Genomic DNA, 20,197 nt, shown 5'->3' on the forward strand with positions numbered 1-20,197 from the left:
GCTCCGCCTTAGAAAAAGGTTCCTGCACTACTTCGGGGCGACATCGGAGCGACTTGCATTGACTTCCATTATGTGAAGTCGTTGCAAGCCGCGCCAAAGTCGCGGTGCACGGGCGACAGCATAACTCGCCTGAAGTCGTGTCGCCCTAGTGTGAACCGACACTTAACATCTTGTTTAAACATGATATCAAATGAATCATTATACAGAACAGTAAATATGTAATATACGTATCGATGGTACAGTACTGACTATTAACCAAATAAATAGGGCTTTTAAAATATGATCAAAATAAAAATACACTGCTCAAAAAAATGAAAGTAAGGCTGGCCATACACTATACAATTTTCTTGTTCAACTTTCCTTTAGATTTACCAAAACCATGTAATATAGGGTCAAACCTAAACACTTTAAATTTGTATGCAGTCAGGCAGGCCCTTGCACTACATAGTTTAAGGTAAATCTAAAGGAAATTGAATAAGAAAATTGTATAGTGTATGGCCAGCCTAACACTTTGAAAACACATCAGATCTCAATAGGGAAAAATCTCATGCTGGCTAACTATAGTGATATTGATTGGGTAATGTGTTAGGAATGAAAGGATGCCACATCTTTTGATGGAAATGAAAATTATCAACCTACAGAGGGCTGAATTCAAAGACCCCCCCAAAATCCAAGGGAAAAAAAATGATACAGCAGGCGAGTCCATTTTCTTGAAATTTCATTGCAGCGTCTCAGAATGGTCCTCAGTAGTTTGCATGGCCCCGGCGTGCTTCTATGCTTGCCTGACAACGTTGGGGCATGCTCCTAATGAGATGATGGATGATGTCCTGGGGTATTTCCTCCAAGATCTGGACCAGGACATCACTGAGCTCCTGAAGAGACTGAAGTGCAACCTGGCGGTGTCTGATGGACCGAAACATAATGTCCCAGAGGTGTTCTATTGGATTTAAGTCAGGGAAGCGTGGGGGCCATTCATTGGTATCAATTGCTTTATCATCAAGGAACTGGTTGCATACTCTCACTATATGGGGCCGGGCATTGTCATGCACCAGGAGGAACCCAGAACCCAATGCACCAGCATAGGGTCTGACAATAGGTCCAAGGATTTCATCCTGATTCCCAATGGCAGTCAGGGTGTCATTAAACAATGATGGACTAAAAGCAGCTCAGGTATGAGTAATGAAAGCCTGGAAGTTGGGTGCTCGTCTATGTTATGACTAAGCAAATCTTTTTGTGAAACGCGTTAACCATCTTGCTGCCTGTATGTCCATGATGTCCGCTATTTAGGATACTTCTGTTCAATAAACATCCTAATTGCCTTTTATTCACAGTGCTGTCAATCTTCTCTTGTGCTAGCAGACATTTATTTCGCTCAAAAGTGCTTCATATCAACATCTGCTCCACAGTCCTAAAAAGCCCAAACCACTTACCTAACAAGATCCATTGCCAGCAAAAACTTTGAACCCTCAGCAGCCTGTCTTGTGGTAATGGCTACATTTCCAATGCAGACTCCATGTTCATTGGCTCCCATCTCAGCACCCCACATCCAAGCTGGTTTACTCAGTATTACAGAATGAGTTTGGGCAACCTGGCCAATTTCCAAGTATGTGCACTGGAAAATAACAATAAAATAGACTTTACAGATTTAGGTAACAAATGACAACATGGTATGTGGACTATATTTTTAATGGTAAGGAAAAGACACAATTGTAATTTCTGTGCGCAGTGCACGACGCCTTGTATATACCACTGAATGGAAACACAATTTATACAGGTTACGGCAAAGTGCTAATGCATTATGAGCCTTATCCCTTTTTTGGCTGTTGCAGACCTGATCATCTATGACACGCTAAGCTGGATGGGTTTTCATTCCCGAGAAAAAAATGTCTCCATGAGGCAAATGGCAGTACAAATGAAGTTATGGTTGTATAATATAATATGCCACAGATTTAGATGCAAAGAGAACCTAAAAGTGGCTTACGGAAAATAAGCATGAATACCATTTTAATTAGTATACTAGGAGTTTGATAAAATGATATAAATATAATACATTTTAGATGAAGGTATATTGAAGTATATCTAAAGGTTTCTATATGGCAGTCTAAATAGTTCCCAAATCTAGTAACAATGTAAGTGTTTCAGCAACAAAGGCAGTGCTGTCACTCCAGAAAGCAGTAGGCAGACACATCCGACATGGTGACAATGCTGCTCTGAATTCAGGAGCAGAGCAGAATTGTTGTCACCCCATCACAGACAGCTGTGCAGCACTTGCAGAATGCAGTGGAGATGTGCTTACAATTAGATGTTGTAGAATGGGCCAAAGTCCCGCTTTTATTGTGGGAATAAAATTTTGCAAACACAAGAGACGTTAGACTGACTGAACCCACTAAATGTCAATATAGTTTACCCCAGCCTCGGCCTATTTCCAGCCAAATAACATAGAACAGCAGATTGTACCTTGCTGTATGGAAGTTGTAGTAAATTATTCATGTTCTTATATTATTAACAGTAATATATATATATATATATATATATATATATATATATATTACCAGTCCGTGTTTTGGTTTTGAAATATACTGTATATAACACACAAAAATGTAATGTTTTAAAACGTACAATTTATTCTGCCAAGGTTCCCATATTTTATTGCACAAACAAAAAAAAAGGAACAACAAAGCACAAAATAATACAATAAATGAGAACCACAATATGAGGACCTGTAAACCTGGGTGATCACATGACCAGCTAGTAATTCAGGTCCGGCTCACGGTGTGACAAGCTACAGCATGAGCCTATTCATCAAGCAGAGCACAATGTTCTCTTCTTTCTCCTGCACATGCTTGGCTGTTCTTTGTGTACCTTTTTATGGCTTTCTGCTCCTTACAGGGAAATGACAATAGGCAATGGAAAGTCAGAAATGTTTGAGTAATCACTGGGCAGGAATCAGCAAAAATGGTACACGTTAGTACATCCTGGAAAAAAAAGTCTTAACTGAAGGCTAAAGCAAGGAACATTTACCATTTTAGCTTTCCCTTAGTCTCCAAAAAAAAAGTGCGATGAACAAAATATTTAAACTTTTAATACATAGAAGGGGCCAGGCACTAATGGCACTTTTCCACTGCAAGTACCGGCTCGTACCGGCTCGGCTCTACTCGGCCCTGCTTGGCCCGGTTTGCTTTTCCACTGCTGGTACCGCATGGTATAGTGTTGAAACGGTTCGGTACGGTACGGTATAGGTTTGCTTTTCCACTAAAGTAGTACTAAAGTTAAGTGGGTGGGATAACAACGGGGTGGGTGGGATTCTCTGACCAATCAGTGGCTAGTAGTGACTGCATGCAAAGGATTGTGGGATATGGTACCAGTTTGGTACCTGTTGGAACCACAATCGAGTAGGTACTGTTTTTTCAGAGCCGTACCGTACCGTACCGTACCGTTCGGTTCCATGCAGTGGAAAAGCAAACCTATACTGTACCGTACCGAACCGTTCCGACCCTATACCATGCGGTACCAGCAGTGGAAAAGCGCCATAAGAGGGACACATAAGACTCAAAGATTCAAGTCTGGTGCACCTTGTTTCATTCCCCCACCATCATCTAGCATATTTTGTAGCACAAAATCTCCCACTGAAGCAGAGGTCAGATTTATCTAGGACCACTTTTAAAGATTTTTCCACCCAGAACTGGAATTAAATTTTTTTTTTAACTCTTTTTATTGACAGAGAAGTAAAAAAACAAGATAGATACAAACATTAAGGCACTCAACAGGAATGCCAACAAATCAAATAATGCACATACAAAAACGGTGCATCAATTCAATTAAGCATACTGTAAAGGTAGTGTCCACGGTATACATGATATGCAAGCAAGTCGTCATGAATAACAGAATGCACAACACAAAAAAACACAATACATGGTAAATCAGGCCAACAGAACATGTAAGTCAATACATCAAAACCAGATGAAAAGGGTTCACTGAAATTTAACCACATCTAGGTGGAAGAATTGGTAAGATCAGAGGAGCACCAAACCCCCCAGACTTAATCATACTTGGCCGGGCAGCCTCTGTGTTCAAACACCAGCTTTTCATAGGGTAACACCTGGTTGACTAACTGTAGCCACATGCGTAGTGAAGGAGGAGCGGGTTGAATCCATTTCAGGGCAACAGCCTTACGTGCCATAAACAAAGCCTCCTGCAGCAATGTTCTAGTGTGTAGCGACCATCGCTCCTCATCCAATACTCCCAGCAAACAGACCATGGGTGTGCACGGCACCGCGTCAGACAGGACCGAGGAAAGAACCTCTGTCACCCTCTGCCAGTACCGCGCAATGACCGGACACTGCCACATGACATGAACAAAATCCGCACGCAGGTGGGTGCACCTAGTACACGCAGGGGTCGGAAGTCTATGCATAGCATGCAGCCACACCGGGGTCAAATAAGACTGGTGTAGCATGTACAGATGGATCAACCTGTTGTTGACAGCCGGAGAGACCAAGAGGTGCGTCGAACACGCCTCCTCCCAGTCCTCGTCCATCAAGTCAGGGATAAGTTGCTGCCACTTGGTGCGTACCACCAGTGGATTGCCGTTAACCGTGGCTGACAACAAATGTAGATAAATTGTAGAAATTAGACCCCTGGGCCCCTGAGAACGCAAAATACCAATGAGCAGATAATCAGAAAGAATAACCTTATTTGAACCAAACCGTGAATGAAGTGCATGAGGAAGCTGGAGATACCTATAGAAGGCGCTATGGGGGAGATCACACCTGTCCCTTAGTGACTGAAAGGTGACAATCAGATTACCCGCATAAACATCCCCCAGGGTTGAGATTCCTTTACCCTCCCAGAACCTAAAATCCAGAAACGACTGGAGACCAGGGAACATTGGGTTGTGCCAAAGAGGCAACGGCAGTGTCACTTGTATCAGTAATCTTCTTGGCCCCCCGCCACACCACTCTAGCTAGTGTGAGAATCGGGACAGAACGCCCACCCAGAACCCTCGCCGGTGCTTCCAGGGCAAACAACAAGTGTTCCAACCCCAACAACTTGGCTAGATAGTATTCGACAACAGTGGAATTTAAATTTCTAGCCAGCTCCCAGTAGGTTATTACATCAACCAGCGATTTAAATGTGCCAGGGTCTCTGACAGAGCGATTTCTGCATCTAGGTTTCCAGGTGGCAATGACAGCTGTTTGGCTTCTGACAAAGGGATCTTGTTACCTCGGATCGGTTATTTCATTCTTGTTAGTGTATCGGGAACAAAGAAGAAGGACTGAGATTTCCTACCTCCAACAATAGGATAACACTCCATGTACACACGAATCAAGGCCTTGAGGTAAGGACAATGGGTAGTTTTACGGCACTGGTGATGGTTGCACTACACGTTATGCGTCTTGGCCTTGATACCAATGTACCAACATAGAGCCTTAGGCTAGCCAGATACCACCCTAGATTTAAAGCCTGGTGAGGACTGGCTCATTCTATAGTTAAAACCTTACATTTAGAAGTTGGTCCTTTTTACCAACAGAGACGATAAAACACGAAAGTAATAAATTGCATGTGAAAAAAAAATATTGGTGGTGTGTGGTGCCTTAATGCAGTGGTCCTCAACTCCGGTCCTCGGGCCCACTAAAAGGCCAGGTTTGCAAGATAACTAAATTACATCACAGGTGATCTCATTTGCTGCTCAGTGATTGCAGTATTCTAGTCTGCATCTCCCCAAGGTAATACTTAAAATCTGGCCTGTTAGTGGGCCCCGAGGACTGGAGTTGAGGACCACTGCCTTAATGTATATATTATCTGGATAGGTGTGGCTGCCCCTTTATACCAGTAAATAATACACCGCAATTTATAACTACAAACATTAAGTATGGCGCTCACATGTTACATGTTAAATCACCACAATAATAAACCAACATACAGATTTAAATGGTTAGGATTAAAGCCCATCCACAGTTAATATTAAGTGGTGAGCATAAAAAATAAGGACAAATAAATGAGTGAATAATGTTCAGTGTGACTGTAACCCAACACCAATAACATGCTTCCATATAGGGATGTCCTTGTATCTTCACCGCCAGTGCTCTAGTAATGGATGTGAACCCACCAGAGATGTCTGACCCCCTTTTTACAAGAAGGTCAAATAACACTTAGAAGCTAAAAGCTCGAAATTCCTATGCTGTAATCACTCCACTTGTTTCCTCCAGTTTGGGGTAAAGATGAGGGAAGTAAGTCTACAGGAGACCAGCCGGGAAAGTCTAAAGGAACACGCCAGGTACTGGCTATCGGTGTCCTGCGGGGATGTCTGACTCTAACCAAATGTATAAACAAGCAAGGACCCACCACGAATAGGGCTACTCCACAGGACACGAAAGTGACATCTGATCGATCAAGAAAATCCCGACAGGCAGGTTGACCAGAATTCAATAGGTAGATCGACTTCTGTACAACCAGGATGCCCACACATGGATGGAAATTCGGCTGGTTCCTGCTGTACCGGCTAAATTTTGATCCATGTATGGCCAGCCTAAACCATTAGGGTATCACCCAAGCAGCATCTTACCTGTAACTGAAGTATCAGTTTTGGGTCAGTTGTAGTCTTTACATACCCAAAACACAGAAAGGTGAATTTTAAGGCTCCATGCACACAGGGCGTCATAAAAACGTGCTCCAAAGCTGTTTACATAACGCCAGGAAACAGCAGCTGTAAAAACGTGCTTTCAGTAGCTTTTTCTACTAGCGTTATTGCACGTTTGGCCACAGTAGCTGTTAGCAGCGTTTTTTTGTGCCTCCATTCAAAATCAATGGTTCCCTATGGGAGCCTATTGATTTGAATGGAAGTCACACCGCAGGTCGGATCAGGGTGATCCGACTTGCGGTGCGACCTGCACTGTGAGAATCTTGAGGGGGAACTCCACGCCAAAATGGGGAAAAAAACGGCGTGGGGTTCCCCCCCAGGTTCCAAACCAGGCCCTTCGGGTCTGGTATGGAATTTGAGGGTAGCCCCACGCCGAAAAAAGGGCGTGGGGTCCCCCCCCAAGGTCCATACCAGACCCTTATCCGAGCATGCAGTCCGGCATGCCAGGAAAGGGGAGGGGACGAGCGAGCGGCCCCACCCCCCCTGGATCATACCAGGCCACACGCCCTCAACATGGGGGGGTGTGGGTGCTTTGGGGCAGGGGGGGCTCTGCACCCCGCACCTCAAAGCACCTTGCCCCCATGTTGATGAGGACAAGGGTCTCATCCCCACAACCCTGGCCGGTGGTTGTGGGGGTCTGCGGGCAGGGGGCTCATCGGAATCTGGAAGCCCCCTTTAACAAGGGGGCCCCCCCAGATCCCGGACCCCCTCCCTATGTGAATGGGTATGGGGTACACTGTACCCCTACTCATTCACCCCATAAAATGCAGTGTATGGGAATAACGACAGGAGACGTTTTGGAAAATTTATTAAAAATCTTCATCCGGCTCTTCTCCTCTCCGGGGGTCTTCTGCTGTCTTCTCCTCTCCGAGGGTCTTCTGCTGTCTTCTCTCCGAGGGTCTTCTGCTCTTTTGCTGTCCGCCCTTCTTGTCTTCTCCTCTCCGGGGGTCTTCTGCTGTCTTCTCCTCTCCGAGGGTCTTCTGCTGTCCGCCCTTCTGCTGTCCAATCTTCTTGTCTTCTCCTCTCCGGTCTTCTGCTCTTTTGCTGTCGGCTGTCCTTCTTCCTCCGGTCCTCCTCCGACGACGTCTCCAGCGATTATGCCGGCCTCTGGTCTCTGCAGCTTATTATATAGCCATTAGGGGCGTGGCCGCCAGATGACGTCATCGGGAGGCCACGCCCCCTTGTGTCACAGATGACGTCATGGGTCTGGACCTTGGGGGGGGACCCCACGCCGTTTTTTCGGCGTGGGGCTACCCTCAAATTCCATACCAGACCCGAAGGGCCTGGTTTGGAACCTGGGGGGGAACCCCACGCCGTTTTTTTCCCCATTTTGGCGTGGAGTTCCCCCTCAAGATTCTCACAGTGCAGGTCGCACCGCAAGTCGGATCACCCTGATCCGACCTGCGGTGTGACTTCCATTCAAATCAATAGGCTCCCATAGGGAACCATTGATTTTGAATGGAAGAAAAAAAAACGTATAACGTGGCTTAACGCACGTTAAGCAACGTTATGGAGCCTTATGGAGCCTTTAGCAGCGTCAGACGTTTTTTGCAGCTTGACGCTGGAGCTCCTGAACCCACAGTTCCTGGGTTTTTTTTGGAGCTGTAAAACGCCTATGCCACTTGGAGCTCCTAAAAGCTCTATGTGTGCAAGAGGCCATAGAACAACATGGATGGGCGTTCTGCAGCTGCAAAAAAAAACGTCTGACGCTGCTAACAGCAGCTGTAAAAACGTCCAGTGTGCATGAGGCCTAAGATAGTATTCATAGGTCAAGGTTTATTGTGGCAAAATAAATATTCTAACCAAAAGTACAATAAATGCAACACCCAACCAACAAATAGGATTGCAAGCTTCTTGAGTGCAGGAACTGAGGTGAATGTACAGTACATAAAGTGCTACATAAATTGTTGGCCCTATATAAATCCCTGTAATAAATAACAAAAATGTACACAAAGTCTCAAATACTGTCAAATCACCCTGGTCCATATGCTAAAAAAATATCATGAAAAGAAATCTTGTCTAGTAGGCCAACCAATACTGGTATATGTACAGGATATGTATACATACCTGTATACAGTATACCTCACAGCATGCGTGTGACTTGTTCCAAGCTAGTCAGTAATTACATAAGAACACATAAGATGTTAATCCAGCCTTACCCCTACCTGAACTTTGCTTCCAGGATCATGGTTTTTGGATGGCACATATAGGACTTCTTGGACTTCATCTCTGGGACGGGCTGAATTCTTCCCAAACAAAATGCAGCTGTTTTTTGTATGGGGTGGAAAGGCCACAAAACAAAAGCTTGGTGGTGCTTCAGTCATGCTAAAGAAAAACAACATTACAAAATTAGTAATCATTTGTCACCAGAAAAAAATTTATAGTTATCACTTTTTTTTTTAACAAGTTATCACTTTTTTACTGATTAGAAATAAAAAAAAGCTTTTAAGACTCTCTCAACTAAACTGTAAACCTATCCTTGTGGAAGTGCAACCAATTCCCCTCCAACATACTGTATACCTGAATAGTGTGCTGCATCACAAAAAAATGATACTTTGTTTTTTCGGTGCTTTAGTGCATTGGCAGTGCATTCAAATTATTATGCAACCTTAATGTTGTTGTAAAAGCACAACATATTTTACCTTAATGCATTCCCTGCATTAAGGTAAAAAATGTACCGGGAATACCTCCCACCCCCTAAATACTCACTAGAGTCCAGCGATGTGCCCGTCTGTAGCAGCTCTCTCCTCTCTCCCTACATTCACAGGACAGAGTGGCAGCAGTGGGAGTCATTGGCACCTTCTGCTGTCAATCAAATCCTGTGAGCAGACGGGGGGGAAGGGGGGTGCAGGGCCCAGCCGCTGTGTGTGTGTACAGCACAATGTGTGTCTATTGACGCACACAGCCCAGCTAAGGAGCGCAAACGAACATGTGCCCCTATAGAACACAGCTTGATATGGGGACACACATAGAGGAGGAGCGGTGGAGGACAACAGAACAGGAGGTTCAGAGCCACTCTGTGCAACACTATTAGGTAATAGGAGCCGGTTCACACTACCGCAACCAGAAAGTCGCCCCATGAAGGAGCGACTTTTTAGCGCGACTTTTGCGCGACTTTGAAGAGACTTAAATGATAGGCGACTTTGTCTGTGGGGAATGCCTGGCTAATCTTTTTCTTCTTCCTGGAAAGTCAGATAATAAGTCGCTTGAAAATAGACAAGGATTCGACTTAGAGGCGACTCCCTTTGAAGTCTATGTGCACAAGTCGGATAGAGGTCGCCTTGAAGTAGTACAGGAACCTTTTCTGAAGTCGGAGCGACTTCAGTAGTGCATAATAAGACGGCTCTCATTCATTTACATTGAATTTGTAATGACAAGCAACTTGGGGCGACTTGAGGGCACACAAGTCGCGTCCCAAGTCGGAATAGTGTGAACCGGGTCTAAGATTACCGTGTTTATTGCTTCTCGGCCTTTTGGCTAAGATCAAGTGTAGTATCTGTTCTTATCAGTTGGTATGGACCCTGAGGGTTAGTATCGGCAGGGGCTGAAATGAACCGGGGCGCTCCAGACGTCACTGGGGGACCGGGAAGTAGGCACTGTCAGAGAAAGCCGGATGGGTCTGTTGCCTTCTGATTTGAACGGGTCCGCCCCTGTCAGTTTGAAGGGAGCGGGAAAGCCGGTTTCGCCAGTTTTCCGGTTAGTACTGCTCCTGGATGTGATTGGTAAGGAATGGCGGATGGTGGTGGGGGAACCTTTCCTCCTGGGTTGAATCTGGTCTTGCAAAAGGCTTGTCCCTAGTTGAAGGCAGGTTCTCCCTAAGCTGTCTAAAATTCTGATACCTCCTGATGGGATAGGGCTACACTGGGTCTGGCCGGGGGCTGAGACCGAAAAAGCCCGTGGTGTACGTGCCCCTGGGGTGGCAGCCCAGGGGTGCCTCAATCTCACTGGTGAGGGGCAGTTCACCTGAGTTTTGTGGCACCTTGGTCACTGCACCATCACACTTTTTCAAGCACCTGCCTCTTGGGGTGGGCCTTTTGGCCAACACCAGAGGAATTTTTTATTCCTGGCCGGGGGGCCTGCCAAGGTTTTTCACTTTGGCACTACCCTGCACTTCTCCACTTCCCCTTTCCCCACTCTGTTTTTCTTTGTTGTGTGTCACGTTTGTCCCTTTTTTTTGTTGGTTGAGCACTTGCACGACTTTGATGGCGTAGGTCCTCGGGCCTGCCCTGTAAGTCTTGGGAGGGGGTGGATATGGCCTTTTGGCTTAGTTCGCCCTCTCCCATGGGGTCTCCCTTCGGGGGAGCCCTACCTAGTACTCGGGGTGGGCTGTTTCGGCAGTCCCCCTGAAGAATGGGGTCCGCCCGGTTTCGGCTGGGTGGACCTAAGTGAGTACCTCAGTCCCTGTCAGGAGCTTCGCGCCCCGGGGGATCAGGGTCAGGGCCCTTCCTCTTCGGAGGAGGGCCATGTGTGTACGCCTTGTGCACTTTTTTGTGTGTCCACGTTTGCGTGTGTGCACTTTTTTATGCACCGGGTGTTAAGTCTTTTGAGTGTGTTTCACACACCACGGGCTTTAAAATAAAAAAAAATTACCGTGTTTATTATTTTGAAAAAAAAATAACCAATTGGTATAAAGTAGAACTTTGACCTCCCATTAAAAAATAGGAATTCTGTTTAGGAATTCTTCTGTTCCTGCTCAGGCTGCCCCAAATCGGATACCTTTGCAGACTTATTTTCTGGGTTTCCATCTCCCTGTTCTGTCTCTCAGTTTCTTGTTTCTCTCTTTGTGGGACCTACTTTCTTATTTTCCAGCTAGGTCCCCTCTTTGTCTTTTATTTTCTTATGGTCGGGGCTAGACCCGGTTTTATTTTTTTTATTTGTGAACCCAGCCAGTAAGCTCTGATGGCCCTATTGGCCACTCAGACAGTTCGGGTGTCTACTTGTTTATTTTCCGTTTGCATGGTTCTATGCCGGTTATTGCACCCATTATGGATTTTCTGATGTTGACACCATTCAATTACTGTATATTGGTCGGGGCTCTGGCCTCTGACTTATTTTTCAAAAATGTTGTATCTTGATTAATAAAAAGAATAGGAATTGTGATTTAGCCTATCTCAGAGTACAGTAAAGGACACTGAACTTGTATTCTTAGACAATGGGTTATTTTCAGATACCTACAGGTGATGTCACTGAAAAGCCAAGAAACACCAACAGCCATGGTGGAATGGGCTCTGATAGGGAAAGAAGGAACTCTGTCCCTAAGGGCATTTGAAATGAATTGCCTGATCCACCTAGCAATGGAGGAACAGGGCCCACAGCCAGGAAAGGATTTGGTCTCAAAACCACTGTTTCCTTGCCTAAAACCAGAAAGAGCTATTTACAAGAAAGAGCGGCCAACTCAGAAACACGTCTAGCAGATGTAATGGCTACCAGGAAAGCAACCTGACAAGTGAGGTCTTCCAACTGAATGTCATTATTTGGTTCAAATGGAGGTCTCTGAAGTACCAGGTTAAAATCTGAAGGCTACACAGAAGGTTCAATTGGGGGATTTATATGACCAACTCCCTAAATATTTTTCATGAGGGACTGAGAGGCAAGTTTCTAGAATAAAATGAAGAAAGGCCAAAATACAAGTAATAAGAGTATTGCCCAGCATCTCCTTCCTAGACTGAAATGCTGGCTTAGGGATGCCACAGTCATGTAAATAATTGAGTGTCTCACTTTATCTTGTTACAATGTTGCATTCTGATCATTGGGGGAAGAAGAGTCTAAGTGTCCATTTACATTGATCTGACTTGTCAGGCGACTTGTCAGCCTGACAAGTCGCGGTCCTCACGCTCCCACTGTGTAGTACAGGACCCGTTCTAATAGGAGCGACACAAGTTGCTCCGACTTAGAAAAAGGGTCCTGTACTACTTCGGGGCGACCTGGAGGCGACTTGCATAGACATTCATGTTATGAAGTCCGTGCAAGTCGCGCCCAACAGAGTTGTATAAAGTACTCGAAACCCATACTTGAGTAAAAGTACAAGTGCTCGATCAAAAAGTGACTTGAGTAGAAGTGGAAGTGCTCGATCAAAAAGTGACTTGAGTAGAAGTACTAAAGTATTCAACATTTTTTGTACTTAAGTATCGCAAGTAGTTTTTTTAAAAATGTTGCTACTCAAGTACTGAAAGTAAAAGTACCAGTAGTTTTGAAAAAAAAATTGCTACTCAAGTACTGAAAGTAAAAGTACAAGTACTGTGTTATGTAGTTAGTAAAGAAAGAAGTCAAAAGATTGAACATCATATTGTTTTTTATTATTTCAAATGCAGCTTTTATTTATATATACAGTAGCATTTATTTTCATATGCGCTGATAATACACATGTTTTGAGCTTCATGAAACCTGCCATCTACTGTTCTGGCAGTGGTAATTTTTATAATAGTAACGAGTAACTATGCAGCACAAAAAAAAAAAATATCGGAGCAGAAGTATTGAAATCATCGAAAAAATGTAGTGAAGTAAAAGTGGAAGTAGGAGAAATAAATTCTAATCTAGGAAAGTACAGATACCGCCTTTCGGTACTTAAGTACAGTAGTGAAGTAGTTCTACTTAGTTACTACACATCTCTGGCGCCGAAGTCGCGCTGCACGCGACTTCACAGGTCGCCCCCTAAGTCGGAGCGACCTAATGTGAACAGGGGCTAAAATATGCTTCCTTGAGCCTACAACACACAAAGGATATTGTCCCAGACCTGACTGGATCTTCACAACTGCTTGTAGATTAAAGTTTTTTTCAACTTTTGGATAGAGTGGAGAGGGATTAGAACACCAATTAGGTTTTTATTGCTGTCTCTGAACACCCCCCCCCCCCCCCCCGTTAGAGAAACAGAGATAGTGACTCTCTATTTGTCCTTTTTACCATTATCGTTGAAAGTGAAAGTAAAGGAAAACTCGCGTTTTGGGTTGTCCCCAGAAAGTAATAGAGGGGAAGTCTTCCAATAGGGACACTAGTTCCAGTGATCTGGGTGTTCCCAAGAAATTCCCTAATTAGTAGGGGTTTTCTCATACTTCCTGATTTGGCTATGGGACAGGAAGTGAAGGTAAAACTTCCCAATGGGACACAGATGGTGAAAAATAAATTGACAGGGGTTATAACCCCCCCTACTCTCTTAAAGCGGAGTTGCGGGCACAGAAGTCATTTTTCACTGAACATACCTCCGGGACAGTCAGGGCTAGCACATTCCACAATGGCTAGCCTCTGATCTGTCCCGGTTCGCACTTACCTTTTAGAAGAAATACTTACTTATAAAATTTCTTCCACAGCGTTTCCATCTCTCTTGTGGGCAGCTGAAGCCGGCGCGGTCCTCTTCTGTGTCTTCTTCCGCGTCTTCTTGTCCCAGAATGCGCCCGCACCGGCCCCTCTCATCACTTCCGGTGCGGCGCCGCATTCCTCCACAGCTTCTGGGCATGCCCAGAAGCTGTTTAGCAGGGGAATGCGGCGTCGCCCGGAAGTGACGAGCGGGGCCGGTGCCGTCGCATTGATTCCTGGGAGCGATGACGTTCAGCCCTCAGGAATCATCGCGAGACAGGAAGTGACAGCGGAGCCGCGGCGCTGAGGGAGGAAGTACTCTGAGGTGAGTATTTACGATCTTCATTTACAAGGTGAGTAAACAAAAAAAAAAAAACCTAACTATCCAATTCCTTTTCAGGTGATGTCTAACTAGCGGAGGGGCACAAAAAAAAAATATCGATTTTGTGCCCGGAACTCCGCTTTAAAAATGAAAAAAAAAAAGTTTTGCGTATAGTTCTAGTTTCAAAGAGATTATGAATACAACGCAGATTATAAATACAATGTAGATTACAGGTCTAATAAGTATTGGATGTGTATGAATTATTTTTGGAGAATATGGATATTGTTTAGTGGGGGGTTTTTGTTGGTGCCTCAGACCAATAAGGATGGGACTTTATGGGCAAGTGAAAATGTATACAAGGATATAAATAAAAGTAAATTTATTGAAAAAGATTAACATAGAATTAAATTCAAATATAATTGTGTATTTGTTAGTGTTGGGTCATAGACCCAAAGTGAGTAGGTGGAGAAAAGTTTTGGAAAGTTTTGTGATAAGTGTAGTATGGTGACTTTATTGGGATATTTGTCTCTGTTCTTCCATGCTTTGAGGCATGTCCGAGAGTTTCCATATAAATTCCTCTTTTTTCTTTAATTTTTTGGATCAAACCGTCTAATAAGGATATATACATAATGCAAATATGTTCCATTACAGGACACACTCACAGGTTCTCGCTGCGAGAAAGGGACTAGAGAATTATACATGGAACAGGCAAACAAAAAACAAATGTATGTATATACACAATATTATTTAGCACCAACGGCATTAAAATGACCGTGATATGCATAATTATAACTAATGAACATCTCGCTACCTTTTTCAGACATGGTGATGAAACTCCTTGATAAAGGCTGGAATATAGCCGAAACGCGTAGGAAACGCACTGGGAATCTCTCTGACCACCATTCTAAGCCTGAAAGCATGGAAGAACAGAGACAAATATCCCAATAAAGTCACCATACTACACCTGTCACAAAACTTTCCAAAACTTTTCTCCACCTACTCACTTTGGGTCTATAACCTAACACTAACAAATACACAATTATATGTGAATTTAATTCTATGTTAATCTTTTTCAATAAATTTACTTTTATTTATATCCTTGTATACATTTTCACTTGCCCATAAAGTCCCACCCTTATTGGTCTAAGGCACCAACAAAAACCCCCCACATATACAAAGGGACGGAGGAAGACAAATACTTTTTCAGATTTTCTAGAGATCAAAAAAAAAAACCCAACCATGGATATTGTTTAGTGTCACTGTAATTATAAAAGCTACAGCTTTTTTTCTGCTGTATATAGTCACATATCAGGAATTTATTGATACAAAGTTAAAGTGGACTTTCACCCAAAAATTAAACATTTCACTAATCTAATCCTCCCTACTCCTCTTTTTTTTTTTTTTTTTTTTTTTAATTGAGCTTTCTTTATCATCTATTATTTACGTTTTTTGGACATTTTTTCCTGCAGGTTCTGCTTCCTTTCATGTAATGCCAGGTGGCATTACTTTCCCCATGCACAGAAAAAGGGTAAATAAGCAGGGGCAGTGCCATTTTTTGTACAGCATATGTGCAAGACAAAGATCTGGTGCCATTTCTGTTTACTTATTGTTCTATGAATGGTGAAAAACAATGCCACCATCATTATGTGACATTGGTATACCAGGAGACATTACTATCCTCCATTCATAGAACAATGTTGGTACAGCTATGTTACAGAGGACCCTGGTAATGCTAGTGACAGACGGTATCCTAAATGTATTTTTTTTAATTCTGCCCCTACTAACACTTCAAAGCCCTTTGCAAATGATGGCGTCATAGTAAAATGCAAAAACTGAAAAAATAAACTACTCAATCTTCAAATGTTATTACATATTTTGTTTATGTGTTATTAGGTGTGGAATGGGGTTTTTCTCACCATGAGTTTCTTATGGGAACTAGAATTAGTTAAGGACACTGTGGAGTGTTCTAGGAAACAGCCATGAATAGAATATAGAAAACAGATTCGTATTTGTCAGTCCAACAATAAGCCTGTGTAAGGCAGGCGGCATGGACTGAATCCAAACAAGATAATGCTCCAGTGTGGTAAGAGCAAGTAATGCAACAAGGCAAGATTTTATATCCACACTGTCCTAGGGACTGGTTTGATGCCACTGAGATCTACTTCCACATTGAGAATGCTGTGTGTTTATTGGCCAATATTTCTATTAAAGTGGAACTTTAGACATGAAGCAGAGATCAGCCACACACCACCAGCTAGGAAGATGAATCCTTTATTAACAAACGTCAAAGGTACATAGGATACAGCGAAAGGCGCGTTTCACACGATTGCTTTGAAAATGTGAAACGCGTCTATCTTTGTATCCTGTCTACCTTTAAAGTATGTTAATAAAGGATTAATCTTCCTAGCAGCTGGTGGTGTGCGGCCGATTTCTTCTTAATTTCTACTGTTGCAGCGATGGCGAGCCGGGGGCCAGCACCCACAGCACCAGGTTCGCTCTAATGAGCGGTGCTCGTCTTCTCATTTTCAAAGTGGAACTTTAGTTAGAAAATAAATTCCTGCTAGATCACTCCAGGATGGCCCATTTTGCAGATTTAGCTATATAAAACATTAAAAATAAGCACCTCTACTGAATAAAATTCAGTATTACACTATATCTCTTTGCTCAGTTGCTCTACATTATTAGGCACTGCGGAGTTTGTAGAGGCCGATCTCTGCTGACAGCTTTAACCACTTAAGCCCCGGAAGATTTTACCCCCTTCCTGACCAGCGGGTATTTTGCGATTCGGCACTGCGTGACTTTAACGGACAATTGCGCGGTCGTGTGACGCTGTACCTAAACTAATTTAACGTCCTTTTTTTCCCACAAACAGAGCTTTCTTTTGGTGGTATTTGATCACCTGTGCGATTTTTTGATCATGCACTATAAACAAAAAATTTTGCAAAAATAGCAATATTTTTCACATTTTTTTTATATAAAATACCCCCCCCCCCAAAAAAAAATGTAAAGATCTAAATTTTTAACATTTTTGGCCAATTTGTTTTATGCTACATATGTTTGGTAAAAAAAAAAAAAAAATCGCAAAGAGCGTGTTTTGATTGGTTTACGCAATTGCGTAAGTTATCGCGTTTACTAACAAAGGGAAAGATTTTTGTCATTTTTGTTGTTTTTTTTTTTAGCGCGTAATGGCGGCGATCTGCGATTTTTTTTAAGGGACTGCGACATTGGGGCGGACAGATCGGACCCTTGACTGACATTTTTGACACTTTTGGGGTTACCAGTGACATTTCTACAGTAATCAGTGCTATACATATGCACTGTTACTGTAAAATTACACTGGCAGTGAAGGGGTTAACTTTTTTTTGAGAGGGAGGGGCTGTGTGTGTCCCTAGGGGCGTGATTCTAACTGTGATTGGCTGTGGCTTGAGCTGTAGGAACAATGATCAACGGTCCTACATGGTAGAACCGTGTGATCATTGTTTCTACACAGGGGAGAATGACAGGCGGCTTGTTTACACTAGCCACCTGACTTTCTTCCTCTGCAGCGGCGATCGCAGAGTGACTGGCGGACATCGGGTCCGCCGGTCACACGCACGGGGGGGGTTTCGTGACCGCGCGGGAGCGTGCCTCCGGGGGCGCGCGGGAGCGCCCTAGACCCTCACAGGCTAGCGACGTAGATCTATGTCACTTTGCCTGTGAGGGGCTGACTGCCGACGTAAATCGTTGTTAGGCAGTCGGCAAGTGGTTAAAGCTGAATTACACCAGGACTTTACCCATAACAACATGTTTCTTGCTGGAAGCTGCCATTTTGCTGAAGCCGAGAGCCCCCAAACAGCAGTAAATGATGAAGTGGAACTAAATCCATTGATTTAACATTTTCAAAAAACAGTTACATTCCTGAATTGCAGGATTTCTAGCTGTCACATTTGCTTGTGTCCTCAAAGGAAAAACTCTCAAACCATCAAATGGTTTGTGTCATAACTGATCACATGTTCAGCACCATGGCAGTTGCAGTTTAAACAAAAGAGCATCCTTGGCTGTAAAGGATAGGAGGGTTTAAGTCCGCTTTAAGGCTGTCCGCAGATCGGCCTCTACAAATTCAGCAATGCCTAAAAATACCAAAAATAAGGAGCAACTGAGCATGTGCAGAGAAGGGTGAAACTATATTTCTGTTTTTTTAAACAGTACAGACACTTATTTTTATTGTTTTATATAGCTATACCCGCAAAAGGGGCCATCCTGAAATGATCTAGCAGGACTTCATTTTTCCACTTTAATCCCTACTATCCTTTACAGGCAGGGAAGATTCTTCTGTTTGATCTGCAACTGCTATGGATCACTTATGACACCAGTCATCTGATGGTTTGACAGGAATGGAACTGTTTTTTGAAACTGTTAAATCGAGGTGTTTAATTCTGCTTTATGATTTACTGCTGTTCAAGGGGCTCTGGGCTTCAACAAAATGGCAGCCTCCAGTAAAATAAACGGGAGCAATGCTGGAGGCAATTTACAGCTTAGTTTTGGTAGCATAATTAATAATGAGGAATGTATTTACTTTCCTAAAGAATATTATTTTTTATCAAGTTGTTATGAGTAAAGTTCCACTTTAAGATTTTTTGGTTTAAAGTTGTTTCTTCTCCCAAATAAAGTTATTCTGAGCAATGTTTAGATTTGATTAATTCAGGAGTGTTGCAAGTCCTGGCACCCAGGGTACTTGCATCTCCTACCGGGTGCCCTGGGTCCTGAAGCTGCGACTGCCAGCCACTGCAGCAGCCGGTATACCTCTATGCCTCACTGACTGTCAGGGTAATAGAATTCAAAGCCATGGGAATCTTCCCCTAGGCTACTTTTCAGCGTTAAATTTAGGATACACAAGGATTGATACAAATCCAGGGAAGTCTGGGAGGAATCCTCTTGCTTGCTGCGCTGCATCTGAGGTTTGGTTTAAAGAGGAGAGGGGCAATTGTGCTGCAGGCAAAAAAAGCCCGGAAGGGGGAATGAAGAGGAAGGAGAGATTTAGGGGAATGAAGATTTGTGCAGGGTGGAGAGATTTAGAGGAATGAAGATTTGTGCAGGGAGGAGAGATTTAGGGGAATGAAGATTTGCGCTGTGAGGAGAGATTTAGGGGAATGAAGATTTGCGCTGTGAGGAGAGATTTAGGGGAATGAAGATTTGCGCTGTGAGGAAGGATTTAGGGGAATGAAGATTTGCGCTGTGAGGAAGGATTTAGGGGAATGAAGATTTGTGCTGTGAGGAGAGATTTAGGGGAATGAGGATTTGCGCTGTGAGGAGAGATTTAGGGGAATGAGGATTAGCGCTCGGAAGATAGATTTCGGGGGAATGAAGATTTGCACTGGGAGGAAGGATTTGGGAAGACGGGTAACATTTGGACTGGGATGGGAGAATTTTTGTATTTTTGTTTGGAGGTAAGTTTGGCTTGCAAAAGGAATATGAGCTTGGAGGGGTAAGCATGTAGATTGGTGAATTGTATTTCATTTTTTATTTTTTGGGGGGGGTCCCAAGGAGAGAATGCGGGGGAGAGCACTGCTTGCGTGGAGGAATTTTGCACTCTCTTCAGACCTACTACACTCTGCTAGTTACAGACCCCTGCAATGTTATGTACCCATGACCACTGCACTTTGTGCGCTATACGCTCCTGACAGCTGTATTCTGTGCCCTATACGCTCCTGACACCTGTATTCTGTGCGCTATACGCTCCTGACACCTATATTCTGTGCCCTATATGCTCCTGACACCTGTATTCTGTGCCCTATACGCTCCTGGCACCTGTATTCTGTGCCCTATACGCTCCTGGCACCTGTATTCTGTGCCCTATACACTCCTGACAGCTGTATTCTGTGCCCTATACGCTCCTGGCACCTGTATTCTGTGCCCTATACACTCCTGACAGCTGTATTCTGTGCCCTATACGCTCCTGACAGCTG

The 20,197-nt window shown here is 43.8% G+C and overlaps 1 protein-coding gene across 1 annotated transcript in view; it reads right to left on the reverse strand.

The window, feature by feature from the left end:
- Positions 1 to 20,197, reverse strand: part of SCRN1 (secernin 1) — a 51,887-nt gene that overhangs the window by 18,406 nt on the left and 13,284 nt on the right. The window contains exons 2-3 of the mRNA XM_082259482.1: positions 8,806 to 8,965; positions 1,431 to 1,612 (exon numbers count right to left, since the gene is read on the reverse strand). Coding sequence (XP_082115608.1) covers positions 1,431 to 1,612; positions 8,806 to 8,964 — 341 coding nt within the window. The 5' untranslated portion in view covers position 8,965. The remainder of the gene's footprint in view (positions 1 to 1,430; positions 1,613 to 8,805; positions 8,966 to 20,197) is intronic.

This window comes from Pelophylax lessonae, assembly GCF_965119305.1.
Source record: "Pelophylax lessonae genome assembly, chromosome: 5".
Lineage (NCBI taxonomy): Eukaryota > Metazoa > Chordata > Amphibia > Anura > Ranidae > Pelophylax > Pelophylax lessonae.